General features: G+C 55.8%; 6 protein-coding genes across 6 annotated transcripts; 2 read left to right on the top strand and 4 right to left on the bottom strand.

Annotated features, from left to right (window-relative positions):
- Positions 1-2,135: 2,135 nt before the first annotated feature.
- On the bottom strand, positions 2,136-3,503 carry INS49_003488 (uncharacterized protein; the record flags this gene model as incomplete). The annotated part of the gene is made up of 4 exons (XM_043164282.1): positions 2,136-2,333; positions 2,400-2,822; positions 3,041-3,249; positions 3,299-3,503. The coding sequence occupies 4 exons, from the start codon at positions 3,501-3,503 to the stop codon at positions 2,136-2,138; spliced, it is 1,035 nt and encodes a 344-aa protein (XP_043019047.1).
- Positions 3,504-4,245: 742 nt separating this feature from the next.
- On the top strand, positions 4,246-5,846 carry INS49_003489 (uncharacterized protein; the record flags this gene model as incomplete). Its single annotated transcript, XM_043164283.1, has 4 exons — positions 4,246-4,614; positions 4,789-4,912; positions 4,983-5,092; positions 5,148-5,846. The coding sequence occupies 4 exons, from the start codon at positions 4,246-4,248 to the stop codon at positions 5,844-5,846; spliced, it is 1,302 nt and encodes a 433-aa protein (XP_043019048.1).
- Positions 5,847-6,581: 735 nt separating this feature from the next.
- Positions 6,582-8,078, top strand: INS49_003490 (uncharacterized protein; the record flags this gene model as incomplete). The annotated part of the gene is made up of 1 exon (XM_043164284.1): positions 6,582-8,078. One exon carries the CDS (start codon positions 6,582-6,584, stop codon positions 8,076-8,078), a length of 1,497 nt encoding a protein of 498 aa, XP_043019049.1.
- Positions 8,079-8,692: 614 nt separating this feature from the next.
- Positions 8,693-9,378, bottom strand: INS49_003491 (uncharacterized protein; the record flags this gene model as incomplete). The annotated part of the gene is made up of 2 exons (XM_043164285.1): positions 8,693-8,739; positions 8,838-9,378. The coding sequence occupies 2 exons, from the start codon at positions 9,376-9,378 to the stop codon at positions 8,693-8,695; spliced, it is 588 nt and encodes a 195-aa protein (XP_043019050.1).
- Positions 9,379-11,281: 1,903 nt separating this feature from the next.
- Positions 11,282-18,219, bottom strand: INS49_003492 (uncharacterized protein; the record flags this gene model as incomplete). The annotated part of the gene is made up of 8 exons (XM_043164286.1): positions 11,282-12,898; positions 12,949-13,112; positions 13,176-13,280; positions 13,343-13,387; positions 14,371-14,446; positions 14,519-14,625; positions 14,708-15,744; positions 15,797-18,219. 8 exons carry the CDS (start codon positions 18,217-18,219, stop codon positions 11,282-11,284), a joined length of 5,574 nt encoding a protein of 1,857 aa, XP_043019051.1.
- Positions 18,220-19,893: 1,674 nt separating this feature from the next.
- On the bottom strand, positions 19,894-23,412 carry INS49_003493 (uncharacterized protein; the record flags this gene model as incomplete). Its single annotated transcript, XM_043164287.1, has 2 exons — positions 19,894-22,935; positions 22,993-23,412. 2 exons carry the CDS (start codon positions 23,410-23,412, stop codon positions 19,894-19,896), a joined length of 3,462 nt encoding a protein of 1,153 aa, XP_043019052.1.
- Between the last annotated feature and the right edge of the window lie 1,132 nt (positions 23,413-24,544).

Here is a 24,544-nt window from a genome sequence, read left to right on the forward strand (position 1 = left end):
GCCACCCCCTGATTCGGGCCACCCGCATTTACTAGCAAACACACCAAAAATAAGCCTCCTATTTAAAACCCTATATTAAATTCGAATAAAATCCACATATACTAAGAATAATACCATATGTATGTATTTAACTATAAAATAAAATAAAAATATTTTTAAAAATGCTTCTTATATTATATATTTTTAAAACAAATTTTAAACATAAACATTTAAAAATCCTTAACAAATTCGAAAATATAATATAAGGGAATTAAAAGCTTAAAATATCTTTATATATATATTATATATATTAAAGGTAGATTTATTATATAAATTTAATATATTAAATAAGTGTTTTCTAAATTTATATAAAAATTTAAATATAGTATTTAATAAATAAACCTTAATATTATAATATTAAGTATTTCTTACATTATATTAGTAATCCTTAACATTTTAAATATATTAACTTTAAGATATTTCATCTAGCTATATATTTAATATGAATTTTAGAAAATAATATTTATATAAACTAGGCTTAAAAACATTTATATATGCAAAATATGGGTATTATAGAATTTCTTTAGATTTAGTTATAGTGTTTTTAAAAAAGGGATGTTTAGTATGTAAAAGGTGGCCCGAATCGTGGGGTGGCCCAAATGTGGGCCGGGCAACTTGGTCCAAGCCGCAGAACTTTCCTTGGAGATCTGAGATTTTAATCCAGCATCTGCATTCTCAAGCCGTCAACAGATTGCTCTACACCCGGAGTTGCCTGGAAATCCGAAAATGTGTTTATGATCATAGTAATGACAGGTCTGCTGTATTGGTATACATACAAGACATTATGGGCAATTGCTTGCAGGCAACCGATCCAAAGGACCACATATACGCTTTACTTGGAATCACGGGTCTGGACATTGTTCCACGATAGGAGGACGCGACTGTGGCATCAGTATACATAGAACTTCTGCGGCAAAAAAAAAAAACCTCGATGTTATGCGGAGGACACCTGGTGCCAGTCTTACCTTTTTTCATTACTCCGCACTTGTGAATGGAAATCCTGGGCCCTACGAATTTCCCACATGGGTGCCTAACCTCAGAATCTGTGCAAATAGCGGCACCTACAGCATGGGAAGCCTATCCACGAAAGGAAAAGAAGTCCGGTCGTGGGCCGATGCTATTGGAGGTTTGGAAAATGTGTTCATTCGGGATTCTCCTTCTTTACCCTTGCAGAGGAAGTCCTTCGCCGTTTTGCATAGTGGCATGGTCAGGATGGTTAGACTAGGTCAGGTGAGGAAGATATAGTAGCGCGCAACCAGGTCGCCGCGAAGAACAGGCGCAGTTGTTAGAGGTAGGAATTAGGAAGGGGGAACAGGACAAGAGCCCGCGCCCACCTCAAATAATACAGGATTGAGGCAGCAAGCGCGGCCTACCAGGAGAGGGGGACAAGGGATCAAGCCAGTAAGCTGTGAGCATCTGGCAAATAGGCGACGGGCAGCCAGTTGTTGGGCCAGAGGCAGTCCAGTTGCTAGGAACCAGGCCTCCGTACCCTGCCCATGCGTATCCAGTCCATCGGTCTGGTAGCGGTGACTGAATCCTGGCACGTAGTGACGGTAGAGTAAATTTAACCGATTTTGAAGCAGGACGAGCTGGCTCCGATGTGTGTTGGGGCCGGAGGGGTGGTCAAGATAATTTATACACTGAACATCACTGAGCATAGGTAAGGCATAGGACAATGAAAGCTGAGTTGCTAACTAACCGGGTTGGGACACATTTAAAAGGAAAGTTAGGGAAGACTCCCTAGGTAGTCAAGATTGCATCTATGTTGAAAGAAAGAGGATTAGTGACGTACAGTTTCGTGTCAAGCGAAAGAATTATAGTGGATAAATGTCTCGATCCTCAGACGGTGCCTTCCTAGTGCCGTCTTGAAGTCCATGCTGTTAAGAGCTTGGAGCCCTACTTTATATTTGTCTATCGGTACTATTCGGTAGGCAGAATCTTTCTACCTCAACACGGCTTTCCACTCATCTACTACCGTGAGCCTCTCTAGCACGGTGTGTATCTCTCTGCTTTGATTCCATCCGAGGAAGCTGGGGCCATTTGTGGCTTACTCGTTCACGTCCAGATGTTGCACTCTGCCGTCGAAGCATCATGTCTTATACGATCAGTTGCTTCCTGCTCTGAGCGAGACGTGCGGCGAGGAACAAGAACGCTCCAATCGTCATGGCCGTGGCGCTGAATAGGATGGCACGACTGTAATCGCCATCTGATGTGATGAGTGCACCGGCAATGGGCGTTCCAGTCAACGCAGCAGTACCCATGATGCCCGAGGCCATGCCGACAACAGTCGCAATCTACATACACAAATGATGAGATCCGCAGTTACAGTACCAGGGGAAAGGGAAGATTGGGTTACATACCTGACTAGGATGAGGCGCAGAATGGCCCAATGTAGCAATCATGATCCCTATAAGCACCCCGGACAAGGCCCCATAAGCAGCGGCAAAAACAACCAGTGCCGGCACTGAGGTAATACCAAGCCACGAAAACAGCGATATGGCAGCCAGGAACGCCGCGAGGACCATAACGTTGAACGGTCCTAGGCACAGAGACGCAGATCCTCCCAACGTCCGACTGATCAAAGAACCCGCGTTCATGATGGCAAACATATACGTGGCCAGCTCCTTGGGCATGCCATTGCGGACGCCATATTCAGCGACAAAGACATAAGTAGTAAACACGGAGAGGAACAGGAACACCATGGCGCACACCTGCAGCGTGTACACGGGGATCCTGAATGCCGACAGCAAGATCAACGGGCCAGAGCGGCGGCCCGCGTCAGTCTTGGAAGTTGAAGCAGGTGCAGCCCAACAGAACTTCCAGCACCAGCAACGCCACGATGCGCTGCGATCAGCGGAACCCAATGTTCGTGCCGTGGAGCAGCTTCCCCAGGAGCAGGGGGAACACGATCCCGCCGAGGGGCGAGCCCACCGAGGCCAGCGCCATGGCCAGGCCCGCGATTCCGGTGGAAATGGTGCGCCACGGCTGAGACGCAGGGGACAAAGATCATACCTGCGGAGATCCCCAGCAGTAAGCCCTGGCAGAGGAGGAAATGCCAGTACTCGGCGCAGAAGCTGACCATCAGCACGGCGAGGACGTAGACGGCCGTGCCTGGCCACAGAACTACCTGCAGGCCGAACCGGTCGGCAAGTGGCCCGCTGACGATGCTGGTGGACAACAAGGCCCAGGTCTGGATGGACCCGATCCAGGCTATTTCCGAGAGTGTGTAGTTTTTGAGCAGGGTCTCGGAGTAGTACACCTCGTAGACGCCCGTAGGAGGTTGCGTAGCCGAACGTGGAGAATTGTACGCCGAAGGCGCCCAGGACGCTGAGCCAGCCCCTACGCCCACCCTCGGCGAAGATAGGTGGTGGTACGTTTTCCGGCGGTGGTGCTCTAGATATCAACGGGGCGCGCTCGTCTTCCTCGGAGGCGCCGTCTGCGGTCTGATGAGGCACACCAGGCATTCTCGCTTGAAATCTTTGGACAGTGGTGGGACGTGTTTGATATGAACTGCTGATGCATATAATGGTAAAGTGATTTTAGCCTTTTGGAAGATTGGAAAGCGTTGCTCTCACTTTGAACGTGCTATTTACTCATACATTAAATAGGATCTTGGACACAAGTGAACGAGCTACACCAGTCATTGGGGGTAAAAGTCTGGCTGCTCATCACCGGCATATTACTTGAGCTGACTAAGGGAGTTTGGGACCAGATTTTGCCAAGATGAGCTCGGTATCAAGATGTATAGACCACGTGAAACAGCCTTCGTGGTTGTTTCTGTTGAAGATCGTTCCGAAGTCGTGGGAAATGGTGTTTCCATAACCAGTCTTTTGAGACCTGTTAACACACTGAGACCTCTTCGGAACACCTCCGAGGGGAACATTTGTTTCCTCGAAGGTTGTACTAGACAGGAAATATGCAGCCTCGGAACAGTTCCATGGCACAAATGTCGGAAATCCCGAGCCTCGCCGCCTCGCAGCCGCGCATGCGGAATCATTTGTGATTCGCAGACGCGATGTATGCGCCACATCGTTACTGGCATGCGCGTCTGCGCGTCGCCGAGAATGGGAAAGTACCTAGCTATGTCGATTCGAAAATCCGTCTCACATTTGCAGCTACAATCAAAAGCACCAAATTGTATCAGATAAGGCAGGCGCCTGACGACACGATCTCACACACACACACACACACACACAAACCCCCAACATGACAGTCATGGTCAACCACAACGACGACCTCCCCATATTCTGGCGGGACCACGGCGACAAGACCGCCTACGAAGCAGCACGCACGAGAGTCTTCAGCACCGAGCTCCCAGACCGCTACCCCACCGCCGTGGTGCGGCCCAGGACAGACAAGCACGTCGTCGACAGCATCAGGCTCGCAGAAAAGCTAGGCGCCCGGGTGGCGATACGCTCGGGCGGCCACAGCTGGGCGTTCTGGAGCATCCGCCAGGACGCGGTGCTGATCGACCTGGTGGACTACAAGCACATCGGGTACGACGAGGCGACCAGGATCGTCACGACGACGACGAGCGTTTCGAGTGCGGAGATGACGGCCTTTGTGGCGGAGAGGGTGAGGTTCGTCCCGACGGGGCACTGTGCTGGGGTCGGGCTGGGGGGCTTCATGCTTCAGGGGGGGATGGGTCATAACAGCAGGGTGAGAAGCCTCTAAGTCCTTTGGAATATTTCGGTCCCATGATGTGGCAAGGCGCTGGCTGACTGACTGACATGGGAACAATCTTGATAGTCCTGCGGGTATTTGTGCGAGTACCTGATCGGTCTCGATGTTGCCACTGCGAATGCGGAGGTCAAGCACTGCGATGAGTTTGAGAACTCTGACCTGTTTTGGGCTGCTCGTGGCTCTGGGCCAGGTGAGTCTGCCCTCAAGAGCATCTGTGCACAGAAGTCTCCTATTGATATCGTATCGAGGTTTCCCTGCAGTCGTCTTGAGGTTCTATTTCAAGACTCGACCGGCACCCAAAGTATACAAGAGCAATGTGTACATTTATCCCATTAGCCACTATGAAAAGGTCATGAGGTGGATGGTCAGCGTGAGAATTCCTCTTGTTCTGCCTAGGAGCACATTATCTAACCAGGAAGCCCCAGATAATCCCCACCATCAGCCATGATATTGTGATAGCCGCCACCTCAGTCATCCCACGAGGCCAGCACAGTCGTATCCTAATCGTACAAAGTACCGTCTGGGCCGACTCCGAAGAAGACGCACGCTCCAAACTCGCTCCTCTAATCTACACACACCCTGAGGGTGCGATCTTCAGCGAAGACTGCGGGGACACGACCTTCCAGCAGGAATACGAAGAAGCAGAAAAGGCCGTCTGGGCCGAAAATCACCGTTACATAGCCGACACGGTCTGGCTCGGCCAAGACTCCGACATGGTCAGCGTCTGCAAGGCGGCCTTCATGGACATCCCCGACTGTGGCGTGGCGTTTTGGGAGCCCATGAACCCCGTGAGCAGGAGGCATCCTCCCTCCAACGATATGGCCTTGAGTATCACTACCGACATCTATATCGCGTTGTATGCCATCCATCCGGATAGCAAGGACGATGCGAAGAATGAGGCGTGGGTGAAGAAACAGATGGCCACCTTGACGCCGTATGCGGTGGGTACGTACCTTGGGGATCACGACATTCAGATGCGGGAGACGAGGTATTGGTCCGATGAGGCGGGGGAGAAGCCCATGGCCATTCGGAAGAAGTGGGATCCAGAGGGGAGGATTTGTGGATATCTGGATAAGGGGGATAAATCGGGACGAGATGGGTTGCCGAATAAGCTACATCAGTAGCTCTAGACACTGTACAACACATCGCATACATGTGACTGCTGGGAATCTCTCATCCGTGTGATAAAATGTTACAGCCGAACATCCACAAAGTGTACCGGGTATGGATCATGTGTCCTCAGCTCGGATATAGACCGCAGTCTTGCTTGCTGACGCGAGAGTTGACATTTACTCTGACAATTGCTACCCCGAAGACGCTTCCACATGCGACTCGGAATCCATCTTTATTACTTGAGGTACGTAGAAATATTCACACGCGTCGATTGCCCCGACTAAACATCGACCACTTGGATATTCGGAAATGCCGTGGCAAGTCGAGCTAGTGTGCAGTCCAGTTGGGTAGGACGAATTGGAATCATATCCGATAGGCTCAGATTCCATTCACGGCTCGCCTGCATGTGCGGAGATATCGGTCGCAGCAGTTGCTCTTGGTGACAGACGTCAACACTGCTCTTTGATCTGTCATCGTCTCATTAGGATGTTACTCCTCGCGGGCTCTCCCTCTCGGCAATTCTTGTTCAGCTGTCAGTCATAGGTAGACCTCCGAAGTTCTATTTGTCTAGCTCTTTGAGCAGCGATATGAGTGATCAACAGGTGCCTCAAATGCCCCTGAAACCGCTGCGGATTCATCGAATATAGTGACGTCCTTCTCACTTATAACTCGCAGCAGTATTGAGGGACGATAACATTTGGGCGCAAAAACAGAGTCCATCTCTGAAGTAACCAACTTCTGCAGCCATGACACCAAAGCTACCACCCCTGAAGGAAGCAATTCCTACTCACTTTGACCTCTTCTACGACGGTCAATGGCACAAGCCCAAAGATGGCTCCCGCCTCGAGACCATCAGCCCCGGCACCGGCGAGGCCATCACAACAATAGCCCAAGCAAAAGCCGACGACGTCGAAGCCGCGGTCCAGGCAGCCCAAAGGGCCTTCCTCGCCTGGAAGAACACAACAATCCAGGAGCGAGCAACCCACCTGCGCCGCGCGGCCGCGGTCCTGCACCAGCACGCCGAGGAGCTGGCGCTCGTGGACGCGCACAACACGGGCAACCCCGTGGCCGAGATGATCATGGACGCGCACACGGCGGGGGCCAGCCTCGAGTACTTCGCGGGGCTGGCGCCCATGGTGCGCGGCGAGACGCTCCCGGGGGCGTTCCGCCCGGACGAGTACCTGCACTACACCGTGCGCGAGCCCCTCGGCGTCGTGGCGCGCATCGTCGCATCCAACCACCCGCTCATGTTCGCGGGGGCCAAGCTGGGCGCGCCGCTGGCGGCGGGGAACACGGTCGTCGTCAAGCCGCCCGACCAGGCGCCCCTCGCGGTGCTCAGGATGGCCGAGCTGCTGGCCGACGTCCTCCCGCCCGGCGTCGTCAGCGTCCTGCCGGGAGGCGCCGAGTGCGGCAGGGCGCTGGCGGCGCACCCTCTCGTCAAGAAGGTGACGCTCATCGGCAGCGTGGCCACCGGAAAGGCCATCCAGCGGGACGCCGCGGGCCAGCTCAAGCCGACGCTCCTCGAGCTCGGGGGCAAGAACTGCCTCGTCGCCTACCCGGACGCCGACGCCGAGAAGCTCGCGCAGGCCGTGACGCGCGGCACGAACTTCACCTGGGCCGGGCAGAGCTGCGGCTCCATGTCGCGCGTCTTCCTGCACGAGAGCCTCCACGACGAGGTCCTCACGCGGGTCGTCGAGCTGGTCCGGGAGAAGTGCCAGCCGGGAGACCCCACCGATGTCAACACCACCATGGGGTCGATGATCAGCAAGGCGGCGCAGGATGGTGTGCTGGGGTACATCGAGTCCGGCAAGGCCGAGGGGGCAAGACTCGTCTGTGGCGGCGGGGTGCCCAAGGTTTTCAAGGATGCACGTCTCTCGAAGGGGTTCTTTGTGGAGCCGACCATCTTTGCTGATGTGTTGCCCGACATGCGTATCGCTCGGGAGGAGATATTTGGGCCTGTCATGTCCGTCTTTCGCTGGAAGGACGAGGACGAGGTCTTCGAGATTGCCAACTCGACTTCCTACGGCCTGACCGCGTCTATCTTCACAAACGATATACTTACGGCCCAAAGAGCTACACGCCGAGTCGAGGCTGGTTTTGTATGGGTCAACGATGTTGCCAAGCACTTCTTAAACGTGCCTTTCGGAGGGTTCAAGGAATCGGGTATGGGCAAGGAGGAATGCCTTGATGAGATGCTGTCTTTTACCAACACGAAGAGCATAAGTTGGAATTTAATGACATGAAAATATGGTCATGGAAATCGGGAGGTTGCTAACCATTAGTTTAATCGTGTTACCACTTCTGCTGCTGCTTTTTCAGAGAGATCGACACTTTTCGAAGGCTGCCGAGCCATACTTGACTGTATTTCGGTGCCCAAGCTCACAGAATCCTGAGTGTTCTCAAAGACTCGGCGTCGGCGTCGGCATAATGTTGTACAAATACATGTATGAACCCGATATATGAAGAAAAGATGATTCATTGGCTTCCGCTTTTGACTGCCATTTGTCTTGAAGTCTCTAGACTCGCGCCGTCCAGGTAAACTCAGACATCGGTGCTGGATTAGAAGGTTAAGGAAATGCCATGCAAATATCGTCACATTCCCTCCTGGTACCAGTTTCTCAATGGAGCAACATGACTACCTCCATGTCTCACGAACATGTGCAGCTCAAGGCGCGAAATCACAAATCCCCTCCCAATATTACCGCTGCAGGTCCGACCTGGCTCAAACACATGTGCCATGCTCCTCACATGCAGTCAAAATCCCTTCTCGTCACCAACAATGCCTCAGAGTGCCATGAAAAACCAACGCCAGGTCTCAGTAACCATTGAAGTACGCAGCCGTGTGATATCGGGTTGCTCAGACCATTTCTATGGCCGTCACTGGCGGGTTGTCTGCGGGGGTGGCTATTGAGGATGGGTAAGTCAGCATCGTCCCATCCTATCATTCACACGTACACACACACACACACAAGGTTCAGGGAAAAAGGATGAGAGACACCCACCACGACCGCTTGACTTCTTGCCTCCTCCCCAGCTGAACAGCCCCTTCTTCTTCACACCACCCCCGCCGGCAGGCCTGGTCGTGTCGGCGGACCCTCCGCCACAAGCATCTTCGACCTCCCCAGCGACGACAGTAACCGAGGACGGGCGGCGCTCCACGGGCCGAGACTTTACATCAGGCTCCCTTGGCCGAGGGCGATGGTGACGGCCGAACTCATCATCATCATCACCATCTCCATCGAGAATCTCCACCCCTTCATCGTCAATGGTTGGTGATGGCGATGGTTGTAGTTGCTGAGATGTCGGATGGGAGCCGCCCTCCTCGACGGCGCCGTCGTCCTCCTCCTCGGCCTTGAGGCCGCGGCGGGTCTTGTCGTTCTCGAGCTTGGCGCAGTAGAAGAGGGCGCACAGGACGAGGACGAAGACCACGACGGTGCCGGCTATGATGCCGACCACCATGGGCGTCACGGCCCCCTCGTGCGCCCCGCCGCCGAGCGAGTCGTTGTCATTCGGCTGGTTGTTGCAGCTGACGCACTGGGACATGTCTGCGGTCGGTGGGTGTGGTGAGAAGTGTGCTGGGAAGGGGGAAGTATTTGCCAGGTTTCGGGTAGAAGGTACTCGGCAGGCTTGGATCTGTTTGGTCTTGTCAATCTGGGGAGAGTCTTGAGATTGGGGACGGAAGACTTACCAGGTGGTATTATCAGTTGGCCTGACGTCGACGGGTCTCAAGACTTGCTTCGTCGAAGCCTCTGACCGTGATGGGGAGTCGGGGGGGTAGGATATTCCAAGGTCTGCGTCTCGAGAGGATGTGAAGGCCTGGTGGATATCCAAGTGTGGTGAACTCGCAAGAGGTGGTTGTGCTCGTGCCCGTAACTCGCTCGTTCCTTCCCCTTGCCGTTCGAAAATCCAGACAGCCTGTGGTAGACTCTAAACGCAGCAACAATGGCCCCAGGAAGACTCTCGACCATTTGATTCAGAAACCAATGGTACAAAGGAAATCCAACAGAAAGTCCTGCCTCCAGTTACCAAAGACAGCCCTCGGTCCCTGCCACCATTCTATTCCCAGAGAATCCTTGCGTCACGTTCCAACCGACCACGACCGCAGAACACCAAGTCTTTGTGCGACGATAAGAATAGATGGGGGCAGAAAGTTCACTAAGCCGTTTAAGAGTGATGGGGAGAATGATGGCCGTCTCGTCGAGGGCTGATCGGGGGCCGCCAGGTACATATTCCCAGCTGGACGGGCGGGCTGTGCGGCCTGTCTTGGCTGTCGTCCCTCACTTCTGACCCGTCACTTCGTCAAGGAAAGCCATGGCCTCGTCAAAGATTGTCAAAATTACCCTCAACCCCAGCGCTTGGCAAGGAAAACAGGCAGGAAGACAGAGACATGGCTAACACAAACCGCGGCATCTTGCATCCTGCGCCTCCCGCCGGGGTCGGACGTCACTCGGCCACACAGATCCCAATGCCCCAATCCTCGAGCCTTCTCTTCCAAACGCCAAACCACCACCCCAGTTGACCTTTCTTACTTGTCCTGAAGCAGGGAGAGCAATACCATACGTACACACACAGACACGCACATGAATGCAGATGAGAGCGTATCTTTCAACACCTGGGATTCGCCAAGACGACGGGATAGAGGCGAGGAGACGGCCGCGTCGCACAGCCCGTTGAAGATCTGTGTTCCCCCTCACCGTCCGCAGCAGCTGCTGCTGTGCGATGACAGTCTGCGAAAGGGGTGCCTGTCTCTCCCTGTCCCTCTCGTCTGCCTCCAGATGAGACCTCTGATCTCCTCACCCAGAGCTGAACGCGAGGATCCGGGCAAGGGAAAACGAGGCCTACCAGCAAACATCCAAGACATAACTCGTCCAGCAGGCCGAGATATAATGTTTCGCCTCGCTTCCAAACATGAGGGCTTCGGAAACGTGCTTCTCATACACGGGACTGTATATGTTGAGCTATATAAGCTGAATGATATCCCATCAAACATGTTCATTTCACTGACCTGGGCGGACGGGTGCGAGGTAATGCCTCAGAGACACAGCCTCCCGCAGGCATTCTACCTGGAACCCGTATGCGCTTCCACTCGAGACACCTCAGATCGCACGTCACACAAGATCTCAGTGTGCTCCAGTTTCCGTGTCATCAGATCATGAGTGGTTCAGGCGGCCGTCGTCTCGGGGACAGCCGCAGCTTTCCTTCGTGTGCACGCATAGGTAATCATCTGTCCCATTTCGCTGCCAAAGGAGATGCTTGATCCAGTCAGTGTGTGCAAACTCCCACCTGCACATGCGGTGTCAACCTCCGTGAGCTAGCCAATGCAGTCTGTGCCTCCTGATAGTTCACATGAACATGATACTGACACACTCACAATGATTTAACAGCCCCTCGCCGCACAGTAAGGTTCCAAAAAAGTCCAAGAAGTAGTGGGTTAGACCAACGTCCCCTAAAGCTTCCTATCCTCCACCCCCTGACCCGTCATCTTCCTCCCCAGCCCGGGCCTGCCCGGCAGCGGCTTTCGTTCCAGCCTCAGCTTCTTCTCAGTCAGAGTGCGTCCCGAACTAGTGTCGCTCCAGAAGCTCCTCAGCCCAGACGTATCGGAACGGCCGCCAGCGGTGGAGGAACCCAGAGGGACATCCTCCATCTGGGTGTCAAGGATGCCAAACCCGGCGCCATTCCTACGGCTGGGATCGAACGCACCGGCGTAATCTCCTGGGCGAGCTGCTCTCCTCCACGGCTGCTCGTCCGGATAGTCATTTCTCCGTGACAACGTCAGCGAAGGCCTCACATCTGGGCTGCCGTAGAAGGAGACAGATCGCACGGACGACTTCTTCTTCTCGCAGTCAGGCTTTGATGCAGGAGTCGATGGACCGTCGAGATTGACGTCTTCAAAACCATCGCCTCGATCCTGCTGTCCATCTTTCTTCGGTCCCTTTTCCTCTAAATGTCTCAAGACCCCTCCGGGCTTCATGTCATCTTGCAGAGTCTTCCATCTTTTCCCAATGGCCCTGCCCTCCTCGTCATCATGAAAGACAAATGTCATTCCTGCCAGCAGGGACAGCACCACCAAAACTGTGAGGAAGTAAGCACCTGCCCCGTCCGCGGTCGATATCGGTCTCACTTTCTCGAGCGCAGATGGGGCATTGACCTGCCCAATCCCCGTCTCTCCTACACCTGGGTTCCCAGTGCTCGTACCACCTGTCGAGTTTGTCACAGGTGCGTCCAGCTTCTGGATCATTGTCGCAAGGACAACCTCCATCGCGGCCATCTGCTGTCCCACGCCAGTGGTCCCGTCCCACTCCCCGCTGTTGTTCGCCCACATGTGACCGCACATTCGGCCGTTATCTCCGCCCTTGCACTGGACGGCGGCAGCCGCGGCGGATGCCTCCAGCAACGGTTTGATAGTACTGTACGTCCACGGGGCCCACTTTGTCGTCGCGGCCATCCAACGGGCAAGATACGCCTTGAAGCTCAACTCGTCGTTGTCGCAGAGGTGCACGCCCTCGCAGGCAACCTCGGTCATGATGTCGTAGTCTGCGCCCGTGAAGAACACGCGCAGCCCAGTCAGCAGCCCGTTGACCCTCGACCGCCAAACTGCCTCCGTGACCGGATCGGTGCCAGCTGTGTAGTTGTACATGGCCGCGGCGCCGTGCAGGAATGCTCCCGCGTTGTAGGTCCACTGGTAGGGTACGACCTGGGTACAGTTGCCCTCGACCGGAGCACCGTCGTATATGTAGTACGAGTCATCGTGCAGGAACTTGACATCGACCATCCAGTCCCAGATGCGATTTGCCCACTTCGCGTACGTGTGATTGCCCGTGTACAAGGCTAGGCGGCTCGCCATGTTGAAAAAGCAGGCCTGGGAGATGCTGTTCTTGTACAAATAGCCATTGTTCCACTGGAAGATCTGCCACCGCAGCCCACCGCCACACTGGGCAGTGTTCCACCTGGCCGCCTGGGAATTGAACACATTCTGTGCCAGGGCCAGCCACTGCGGTCTGGAGGTGGGTGGGTTGGGGAAGTTGTACTCGGCAGCAGAGAGAACGGCCATGCCCCAGAATCCCTTGCCGCATGTTCAGCGGTGACATTGGAGACTCGGAAAGAGGCTCTCACCTGATCATCATTGCCCTCGGTCATCGTCTGGTTAGGCGGCATGTAGTCCTCGTCGGGGCCGACCTGGAACAGCAAGCCCTGCTGGGTGATCTGGTTCCACGTGGTGTCGCCCGTACAATACCAGTAGTCGACGAGTGCCCCCATGAGAGCACCGCCCTCCCACCCTGTGTCCAAACCTGTCAGCCATCAAACCGCATTCCCGGATGGTTATCGTATCACGGGCTCACAGTAGTACGGTTTTGGGAGGAGACCAGGCGTCTGGCCCGGCTCATTGCCCTTGTAGAAGGACATCATGTCCTCGGCCATGGCTGATGCAACGGATCTGATCGATGCTGTTGGAGAGAAAATTAGCCATGACTGAGGCTACGAGAGCCGTGGACGACCCGTAACTCACCCTGGGATTTTAGATCCAGATCATAGCCTTCGCCTGGCCGCACTGCTATCAACATCAGGGTGTGCCAAGTCATAAGGAACCGGGCGCCCAGGGCTCTGCCTCCATAATCGACGAATACAAGGGAGGCTACAGCGAAATAAATCAAGCTCTTGAGTATTTCGAGTACTTCCAAAGCCATGTCGGGTCGCGTGGAACAGCTGCCGGGCTCAAGTCGATGTGAGGAAAAAGGCGGTTCGAGAAGGGGAGATCAAAATACACAGCACGTAAAAAGAAGAACCCCCATCTATAAGCAAGAAGCAACGGTAGAGAAATCGGTCAGAGCCAAGACACGGCGAGCAACACAGCAAGAGTCAGCAAAACAGCGAGGGAAGAGCAACAGTGTTGACAAGAAACCGAGGCACGCCACCGAAACTGGCGGTGCTGGTGATTGGGAAGCAGATGGAGTTGACATTCGAAGGGTGGAGAATGTGGTGAGCCCTTCCGTATCACGAGAAGCACTGGTCTAAAGAAACGGACTTGAATTTGGCTTACAGGGAAGGGTCCAGATACAACATCTTGAATGCACCTGCTAGGGTTGACGTGCTCAGGCCGTCACCGGCCAGGAAGGCACAACTTGAAGAGAACATCGTAGTAGAGCAGTCACCCAGGTATCCAAACTACCCACTGGCCTGAGACAGCACAACACCATGAAAAGTTTCTGGATGCAAAGTCAATACTGGCTTATTCGAAAGGTAAAAATGTTGGAAACAATCGTAGCAGACAGGAATATGCAAATGAGAATTGTGCAGTCACAGGCCCCAGCATCAGTAACCCGAGCAAAACCGTCCGAGACGACAAAGCTACAAGGTCCATCCAGCATGTATGCACTTGGTTGAAATGGGAAAAGAAAGAAGGCACCATTTATTAATATCCTAAATAATTACCCAAGACTCCTCGGCCCCATCTCAATTCTACCGAACTAATGCAACACACAAGAGTCTCATGCGCAGCCCCAAGGAGCAAATAAGCAGGAAAAGGTCCGCTCAGACAAGAAATAAATATCCATGAAGTCATCAAAACATCTCGCTCCACATCGTCGTTCTGTTCCTTACGATTCCCGGCGACCTAAGAGCCGGTGGGATATGGGCCGACCGTGAACTGGCCGATCGTCCAGTATTCGGTGGTAACCACACACACCCTGTCGGCCGGCGATTGTCCCGGGAAGTAGGTACCTGGGGGCAGGATCAGTGTCTCCTCAGCAGGGAGGACGCCATTGTCGGGGTTGAGTCCAGGACAGTCGGCCACTGTGAGAAGGTCACGGTTAGCATGATGGACGATGAGAATGGCCAGGGTATGCCAAGATGACACAAAGGCGACTCGACTTACCAAAGAGAGGCGTCAGTTCGATGGCCGTACATCCAACAGGCTCGTTGCCGGGGCCCGTGGTGGTGAAGAAGACCCTGCTCGTGGCGGTGTCGAAGCAGAAGGTAGCCTGGCCGCCGGCGAAGGCGGCGTTGACCCAGAGGAGCTCGTCGTCCACGATCTCCCACGTCCTGGTTATCAGCCCGACGGTGGGCCTGACAGCCAGTGGCGCCGATCTCACGCCGAAGTCCGTCGATACCCTCTGGCCGCCGCTGAAGAGCTCGCCGTCGATGATGGTGAACTGGGTGGCCTGCGAGCACTCGACCGGGTTGTTGACACCCGCGTTGCCGACGAAACCGCCATTGCTGCTCTGCCGGCGCGCCTTGGAGCCTGGGGCACCCGACTGACTGGGGTCGGCTGGGCCGATCTGAATGACGAAGACATCGGAAGATGGGACCGCAGATCCGCTGGGCGAAGTGCCGGATCCCGAAGCTGAAGGTGCCCGCGAAGTGCCCAGGCTGCCGGTCGGAATGGAACTCATGCTGCCACCGCTGGTAACGGGTCCAGTCAGAGAGCTTCCGGAAAATCCGGTTGTCACTGTGAAGTACTGCGTGCTCGAGGAAGTGATGATTGTGCCGCCGTTGTTCGAACCTGAAGAAGCTCCGGATCCGCCGCCAGAAGTAGCAGGCCCGCCGCCAGAAGCCGACGAGGATCGTGATATGCCGCCAGGTGTTGTGGGAGTTCGGACCCCTCCAGAGCCGGTGGAAGAGTTTCCAAATACGCCAGAAGCGGTTGAAGATAATCCGAATCCACCGCTGGGAGTCGAAAGTGATCCGGATTGGCCACCAGATCCCGATGATGCTTCGACTCCAACGCTGGTAGTTGAAGGCGCCCCAACTCCACCACTAGCAGTGGACGAATTTCCGAATACACCACTGGCAGTTGAAGACGCCCCGAGGCCACCACTGGCGGTCGAAGAGTTTGCGAAAGCCCCCGCCGATGTGGACAAGGTAGGGAAACCAGTTACCGATGTCGAGGATCCACCAACAACAGGCGTGAGGCTGGTTGCCCGTGTTGACAAAGTGGAAACGACAACAGGCCCAGAGGCACTACTCCCGAGAAAGGGAGGATGTGCTTTCCGCGATAGAGGAAGTAGTAGAGGAAGACGGGGCCTCGACTTCTCTGACCCTGGCCCTGTTGAGCACCTTGAAAATCTGAAGATAACCAGCAGCCCTGTGAACGACGGACCTGCCCACGATGTCCTGGCCATCCTGGTTGGACCTCCCGCCATTCGGGGAATTCGGGCTAGGGCACTGGATCTGTGAGAACCGGGGTGGGTCCGTCGGTGCTTGCTCATCACCACAGTAGCATCTCTGATCAACGGCGCCGTTGAAGTCGAATTGTCTCGAGTGGCAAACCTCTGCACAAGCCTCGGGGTCGCTTATGCCCACTCTCATCTCCTGAGGACCCAGGAACGGGGTAGCGCCGTCCTGGAGGACGTAGCAGCCCTCGTTCACAATAACCACGTCAACCTGCTGTCCGTTGGGCCCATCGGGAAATATATAAGCTCTGATGCCCTCACCAACCGGCACATCGGCGGCAGCTGCGTAGTCTGTGTGCTGAGGATACGCGATCGTCACGGTCTCCAACGGCTCGGCAGTGGACGTGGTTGCCGAGGAAGTGACGGACGGCGGCTGAAGTGTGACAGAGGAGCTGCCGGCAGAAGGTGATGTCGTGGGGACCTCACCGCCAACACTGCTGGCCCCAGAGCTGGCCGCGGAGCTGGCAGAAGAGCTGGCAGGAGAGCTGGCCGCAGAGCTGGCCGCAGAGGTGGTACGGGCAGCGGAGGTGCTGGAGGGAACAGTGCTAGCAGTGAAAGCACAGGTACCGCATGAGGTCGACGACTGCAAGGCGGCGCTTGACGTTTGGGCGCTTGAAGTCTGGACATTGGGACCGGTAGAAGGCGAGGTCGGCACGACGGGTGGGATGCTGGAAGCCGACGAAGACGAGGCAGCAGGTGAGGTCGTCCTAGTGACAGAGCTCGTTCCCGCGGCAGAGCTGGTCCCCGTGGCGGAGCTCGTCCCAGTCGGGGAGCTCGTCCCAGCGGCAGAGCTCGTCCCAGTCGGGGAGCTCGTCGCAGAGGTAGAATCAGTCGAGACAGCACTGCTGGATCCCGAGGTGGTGCTGGGATTGGGGGCGCACGTGTACGCCGCCCGGGAGCTCAACGTCAAGGTCGTCTGTATGGAGCTCCAGACAGCGTTCCCCACGGTGGACTTGCCATAGACGATGGGGCCACTCCCGGAACCGCAGTTTTGCCTTGGGGTGCTGGCACACTTGCGGTTGCAGACGGACATGTCGGCGGCGTCGGGCTCGATCGCCAGCGTGTCGCTGCACGCGCACCACAGGCCTCCGTTCTGGAGGCCAAAGTACTGGAAGTTGGCGCAGTTGTTTGCGCACATCTCCAAGGAGCTGGCGCCGGGCTTCTGGGCAGGGACGGGGATACCAAAGGCAGCTGACATGTCAGACGAATAACAGCCGCGGATGTAGAACGAGCCGACTTGGCGTTGGCGGACGGGCAGGACGGTGTTGACCTTGTTGGTGCCCGGGCTGGTGATGGACAGAGGCTGCACGGCCAAGTTCTTAGGCAAGACAACGTCGGCAGCGCACGTATATGAGGCCAGATTGCTCTGCGCATCCAGGTTTCCATAGCCCGGAACTGGCGGTACGTAGCAGCCCTGCAGGTCGGGGTTCACAACGACGGCGCGGGCGCCCAGGCCGTTGTCGCAAGTGTCGGCGGGCCTGTTGATCTGGTAAGAGCCCGGTCCGAAGGAGACACCGCAGTCGCATTCAGTGCCCGTAAAGGAGGCGTAAGGATAGCCCTCCTTTGCACAGCGCAGGTTGCAATCCTCCTTGGTAGCGCTCGTTGTGGCACCCTTGTTGTTCCGGAAGCCCTGACTACCCAGGTTGAAACAGCCGAGATACTTGTAGCCAAGCGCCAGAGTGGCGTTATTGATGCGAATGTCTGCGTCTGAGGGGAAGCTTGGGTCCGCAGACACTTTCACACCTTCACCAGCCGAGGCACCACCGCAGAATTGGTCGAAATCACCAAAACAACGGGAGCTAGTACAAGACGGCGCGGTACCGCTGCTGTACGTCGTCCTGGCCGTGGTGGCAAGCATGACTGTGCACGTGCAGCGGTTGGCCAGAAGCTGGCCAATCTTGTAGCCGTAGCCCTGGCACGCCGCAGCACAGGTGAAAGGGGTCACGGTGGCGTTGAAGTTGGTTAGCCCTTGGACATCGCCCCAGAACTGAGGATGGGACTTCTGGTAGGCGGCGGTATTTCCTGGAACGTAGTTACTGATCTCGAAAACGCTTATGCCTGTGACGGGCGTAGAGGAGGCAACGTAGCAGCCCATGTCGTAGAAGCTGGACGGGCCACAGGCGGCCACTTGCTGGCTCAGGCCGGAGAAGAAGCCTTGGGCACTAGCATCGACCGCTGCCAGGACGGCAACAGCCTTCGCCTGAGTCCAGACCATCGTGACCGGGGAGTACGCGCCTGGTCTCCTTCTCAAGACGTATTCGGGTTGGAGGAGGGGGCGGAGCGGGAGACTTGATAAAGTGGTCTGGGGTTGTAGCTGAGGCTATGATTTGACTCGATCGTGGGCCGACTCAAGTGAGTAACTGGGTAGCAAAGCACAAGAGGGGAGTGACGAGAGACATGACCAAGGAGAGTGATTGCGAGAGACGGGCGCCTCTCAAATACCGTAGCCGGCGTGACGGAGTAGCTTCAACCTGTGCCACTGGGCCATGGGAAAGCGCGTATGAACTCATCAGCGCACACATGTTGTCGGAGGAGTCCATCGAGACATGGCTGGAGTGCCGCAGATGGAGAGGCGGAGGGCGCATTCCTCGCCGCCGTCAGGGGCATGAGTACAACATGGTGTACAGTTGTGTGAGAACCTGCGAGCCCAATCAATTTCATGGATATGGGGGAAGCATAGGAGGTGGAATGCTGGTGAGAATCGTTCATCTGCTGCTGTCTCTCCTGCCGTTGGCGACCGCGGTGTAGAGGCGGCTTCACTCCGCGGTCGAGGAACGTAGGGCTGAGGTTGGAATTGGCGACCACCATTACGTAAGGTGTCATAGACACACGGCCACTGACAACACTCGACGAAGCACTTGGGAAAGGCTGAACAAAAAGAAAGACTACGTCCTCAATTACCCATATTGCGCCTGCCATTTCAACGTATTAGCCAACTAGAACGAGAATCTACACAATGTTTGGGAAGAACAGAACTACCTACCTGCCGCGACCTCAACATCTGGGTCCGGCCAAGCATTTCCCGGGTTAGATTGATCAGTGGCTTGATTTCGGCTCTGAAAGCATGCCTTTATGTAGACTACTCCTAGAAATTGGCAATTGCGGGCACATACCTGACCAAAACGCCACCAGATACACTTCAGTCAAGATCTTGTCCATGCCAACACGACCTTCTTACCCCCTGGAGTACAACAACAAACAACAGCACGCTCAGGCAGAGGAAGTTACCCCGGAGGAGGTTACCCCAGGGGAGGTTATCCCAGAGGAGGTGATCCCGTAGCAGGTAGGAGGTTGTCCCATAGGAGGTTGTCCCAAAGTAGGTAGGAGGTTATCCTATAGGAGACTACCCTGTAGGAGACTATCCTATAGGAGGTAGGAGATTATCCCAGAGGAGATTATCCCAGAGAAGGTTATCCCAGAGGAAATCATCCCAGATCAAGGCTGCATGGGCTGTCTGATCAGTACCCAGATGGACACTGGATTGACCGCCAGTTGTACATGTGTCGAGGAAAGAAGAATTCCTCCTGCACGGGTTCGGTATGAGCCAGATGTACCTAGCTCATCTTCTCACTATCGACCCGAAGGGGAGGGGAGGGGGGGGGAACGGTGAAAACGGGAGACCGATGCTCTCTTAGCATGGTGTAATAGTAGTCTATGCTTCACGTTTGAAACCCTGTAACCCTCACATGCCCGCGGAGGAAAAAAAGAGTAGGAATACAACGCGGCAGGAGCGATGGGAATGAAAATGGCTCACCGCCGCTCACGCCATGAACCCAACTCACAACACGCAAGATGCTCCCATCCCCCATGAGACCCCCCGCGTGTGGTCCGTGTTCCCTTAGGTACGTACATTCATTGCCGCAGGGCCCCGGCCCGTGCAATCACCGCATCAGCCCTCGAACTCGACCGTCCTGGTCGCGTTGTCCTCGATGACGCTCTGCGGGCGCGGCTTCGGCTCCGCGTCGGCACGCGGCCCGGCCTTTCCCTCCAGACCCTCTCCCTTCCCGTTGCCACCCCCGGCCTCGGCGTCCGCCCCTTCCAGGAGCATACGGTCCTCGGTCCTGACGCTCCTGATGCTCCTCGCGTCGCCACGGCCCGTCGGCGTCTGTATCGTGTGCACGTCGATGTCCGCGTCTTCCTCGTCCTCGTCCTCTTCGTCCTGCGCCGCCTTCTGCCCTGGGGTTGCGTTCTTCTCCAGCTCCTTCTGCGCCTCGTCCATTCTCCTCCTCACCTCGGCCGCCACGCGCATGCCGTCGGTGACTATGCCGTCCAGGACGCCTCGGAGGCCGCGGTTGCCGCCCGCTCCAGCTCCTGCCCCGGGTGCGCCACCCATGGCTGCTGCCGCCGCCCGGCCCGCCGATTGACCCAGGCTGGAGAAGGTGGTGAGATTTGAGGAGCTTGCTCCCGAACTAGTTGGAAGGCCTTCGATGATGTGGAACGAGGATGGGAAGCTGGACTCGAAGAACTGTTCCAGGAGCTCATCGGCAAGGATGACCATCCTAAACGTGGGCAGAGTCATGTACAGGGGGTTGGATGGATCGAGAGCGACGTTCGCCTTTTCAGACTGTGCCTTCGAGACACGCCGGTGGTCGTCGGGTTCTCCTGATGTGACGTTCTTGTTGCTGTCGATGATGTTGATAGCTGGGGGAATGTTTGATTTCTTGGGCGTCTTCTTGGTACTGCCCTCCTTGGGCGTGTCTTCTAGGTCTAGGAGATCTTCCTCTTCCTCCTCTTCGTCATCGTCATCCCCAATCGTAAATGCACTAGGGTCGGCCATATTGTCCTCAGCACCAGCGCTGCTGCTTTTGGCGGCCGGGACTTGGTTATTAGGGTGGTCGGGGTCCGCATATTCGAAGCAGCGTCGGATGAAAGCGCTAACACTGCCAAGAAATCTCTCATTCACAGTCGCTTCCGGCATCGAGCTATTTGGGCTGTTCGGGTTCACGCCAGAGTCCTGCAGTCCGTTTAGTCCTACTTGTGAGGCTGAAGGGCTGAGGCTACCTTCTAAGCCTCGGCGTGAAAGGAACAGCAATGCTTCGGAGATGCGCAATATGCCTTCTCGGTCTACTCTGCCGTCACCGTCATCGTCGTAGAGTTCAAAGAAGTAGGTGATGGTGCCCATGATGTCGGTTTTGCCCTTGATCCGCGCCATTCCAGAGACGACATCCTGAAGGGTGACCTGGCCTTTGGAGCCCTTGTCCCACAGTCTGAACAGGCGTTGAAGGAACTCATGATCTGCAGGCTCGGGTCCCGTCCCCCAAGGCCCGGTGTAGACATCTGCTTTCCGCATGCTGCCAAAGTAGGGGCTTTTGTCCTTCTCCTGGAAAGTGTCTCGACGAGGCGTTGTTGGCGAGTCCGAGATCGCCCATTTTGACATGGCAGCAAGGAACTCGCGGAAGGCGTCGTAATCCATCTCGGATGTGCTCGGAGCCCCGACGCCTACCCTACCCTTTTCTACAGCCTCCTGGTGGTGTACATCGCCGAGCTTGGGTCGGCCTGTCTTGGCTCTCCGCTGCTGCTCCTGCTGAAGGAGGTTGCTGCGCTGCTGCCGTTCGTACAGCACGCCGAAGAATCTGTCGTATAGCGCGCCCAACTCGTCTGTGCTCATAATCTTGGCATCTGGCCCTAGATTCCTGATGGCTGTTCTCTTTGCAAAGTTCTCGATATTATTGAGAACCGCGTCCTTGTTCTTCAACCTCAGATCCGTGATGGTGCTGTGCGTTACCTGCGAGAATTCCTTGAATGCCACCACCATCAGCTCCTGGAACCGCGTTACGGCCCGAAGCTTGGGGTTTTCTGACTTGGGATGGGCCGACTCGTCCAAGCGTGAGAAATATGACTTCAGGACAGATATAAAAGCTCCGTCGTCTGTCGAGTCTAGGAGGTCCTCCCCGTTGATCCTCAAAATTGCCAGTCCAACCTGGAACAGGACTTTTGGCCCTTCAACGAAGAAGACATCTAGAACCCGGAACGCGAAGACCAGGGGCATGGAATTGATGTAGAGTGACAAGAACCAAGGCAGGGACACCACGGACAGCTGCACGTCGCTTTTCACCAGGTGGTCCCACAGCACTGGCATCGTCTTCTCGACCAAGCTCTCGAACACCTTCTGATCGAGTAGTGTTCCATACATAGTCGTGGAGTAGTACCCGGGAACGAGACGATCGCACAGGGCTGACAACAGAAAGAAGGCTTGTGCCTCTGACATGTAGATCAGCAGGGCAGCCACGACGATGTTCATGGCCTGACAATATCCGACATCAGCATTGACCCAACTGTATGCTGTAAGCACACGGCGTAGCCGGCCAATGCCCTCCTCGCTTTGGAATCCTGGGTACTCGGGCAGACTTCGGTTAAGATCCTTCTCGATTTCATCGATTGCAAGAGACTCCTGCCCTTCGAATTTGTTTAGTGTATCGCTGTAAAGCGTGGGGTTCTCGAGGCGCAGGTACAAGGAGCCAGATGTCAGCTCCCAAATCTCCCCCCTTAACCTATTAGGGAGGCCGACTCGGATGAGCTTGTGGAATGTGGGCTGTCGGATGAGATTCGTGTTGCGGCCATTGTCGCGCAGGTACTCTGCCCAAAGACGCATCTTGGCTCGATCTCGCAACTTTTTGGCGTCACCAGGGTATCGAAACAACATGCCAAGGCCGGCGTCTGGTGGGCTGGCAGCCTTCTTGTCTTCTGGGCGGAGCAGGTACTCCGAATAGCACTCGGCAACGACCTTCTTGAGCTTTCCCACACTTCCGACTCCGGCGCGCAGCCCCTTTTTCAGACCGTCGCAGAACCTCTCGCAGGCCGGCCTGCTGCCGGCGAGTGTGATGGTTATGCGTTGCTCTCGTATCTCCTTGTTGTCCTTGGGGGGCTCTTTGTCCTTGTCCTTGCCCGAGTTCTGGGCTAGACCGTTCCAAGTGGTAATAGCCAGAGCAAACTACATTAAGCGTCAGCATTCATGCACCTCTTGCTGTGTCCACCGCGGGCTGCGCACCTGAAAGTTTTGGCTGTGTAGTCTCTCGACCCTCCGGATGGACGACAGAGGGAATGTGAAGCCATTGCCGCTTGGACCACCGCCGTGGGTCTGACCGGTGAAGGCCAGCGAGGTGGAGGTTGTGGCCGAGGACATGAAGCTCGAGGGGGTTGTCGAGAAGCACATGTAGGCCTCGGAGAGGTGTATCTTGCCGGCATAGTGGAACCCAGTGTCGTTCTTACCGCCCTGGGTGGCGTTGGAGGGCGGGATGGTGAGCTCGGCATTGATCTCGTACAAGGGATGCTGGGAGGAGGGCAGTCGGAACTGGTTCTGGAACAGGGTGGCCTTGGAGGGGTTCTTGTCCGAGTCGCTGAGGTTCAGGCCCTGCATGGGGTCGAGCAGCTGCTGGGCCTTGCTCACAAAGCTCGAGAGGTTGAACATGGCTGCTTGCGAGGGCAGAGGGCGCCCTCGATGCCGTCACGGTCGGGAGCTCGCTCGGTCGGTCGCCAGGGGTTCCAGGCAGAGAAGGGAGGGTCAGAGCATGGCCTGGAGAGGCGAGGGCGAGGAGAGAGGGGCAGGACTCGTCGTCGTGGAGCAAGTATCGCGAAGGGTGGTCTTGGTGGATGGGGTATCTGGTTTATTCGCACAACACAGTACGTAGGCTCGATTATGCAAAGGGGAGACGCCGTACTGTTTCTCTGCTGAGACGGGACCGCTGTCTGCCCAGGGGTCGGCCAGCCGGCTCGAGCTTCCCCCTCCACCCCCCACCACAGTCTGCGGCTAAGATCCGCTAAGCAACTGCCACATTCCCCCACCACCAACCTGACACAACTGGGGACCCATCTGTCCCCCAGTCTACCGTCTGCCAGTCTACCAATCTATCATCTACCAGTCCCCCAGTCTACCAGTCCCCCAGTCTACCAGTCCCCCAGTCTACCAGTCCCCCAGTCTACCAGTCCCCCAGTCTACCAGTCCCCCAGTCTACCAGTCCCCCAGTTTGCCAGTCTACCATCTACCAGTCTACCTGCCTAGGTAGGTACCAGTCTCCCACTGGCACACTGGCCACACTGGTAGACTGGTAGAGTGACATGGGGCTGGGGTGGGCGCGGTTGCCCAGGGAATCTACCAACCAGGTACCAGTCTGCCAGTCTACCCGTCTGCCCGTCAACACTACCGCAGTGCCGTCCCTAATGCAACCAAAACAAGCCAGGGGGTCACTGTCTCATGTGGACCCTCATACGCAGACCAAGCCCAAGCCGTCGACTGACCTGCCGACCTGGAAAGCTCAGGCTCGCCTCATGCCCACAGTGGATGATGGATGGCCATCAGCCTCAACGGTTCAGCTGTTCCTGTACCTGGTGAAAAAACACACGGCAGCCTTGATGATGGCCTCCCGCCCGTCTTCCAAGACGCCAACCGTATGTGACCTTCTTCTGGTCGACTGACTGTCCTGGACGCCTGCTGCCCTCTGCCTGGCCAGCCGCAGCTCGAATCGTTTCAGCATCGTCTGTCGCCGCCGAACATCGAGCACAGATCAAGTGCAGACTCCCGAGCCGACCGTCGAGGCCCCGCT

The sequence above is a fragment of the Diaporthe citri genome (genome assembly GCF_014595645.1).
Source record: "Diaporthe citri strain NFHF-8-4 chromosome Unknown scaffold_10, whole genome shotgun sequence".
NCBI classification, from domain to species: domain Eukaryota; kingdom Fungi; phylum Ascomycota; class Sordariomycetes; order Diaporthales; family Diaporthaceae; genus Diaporthe; species Diaporthe citri.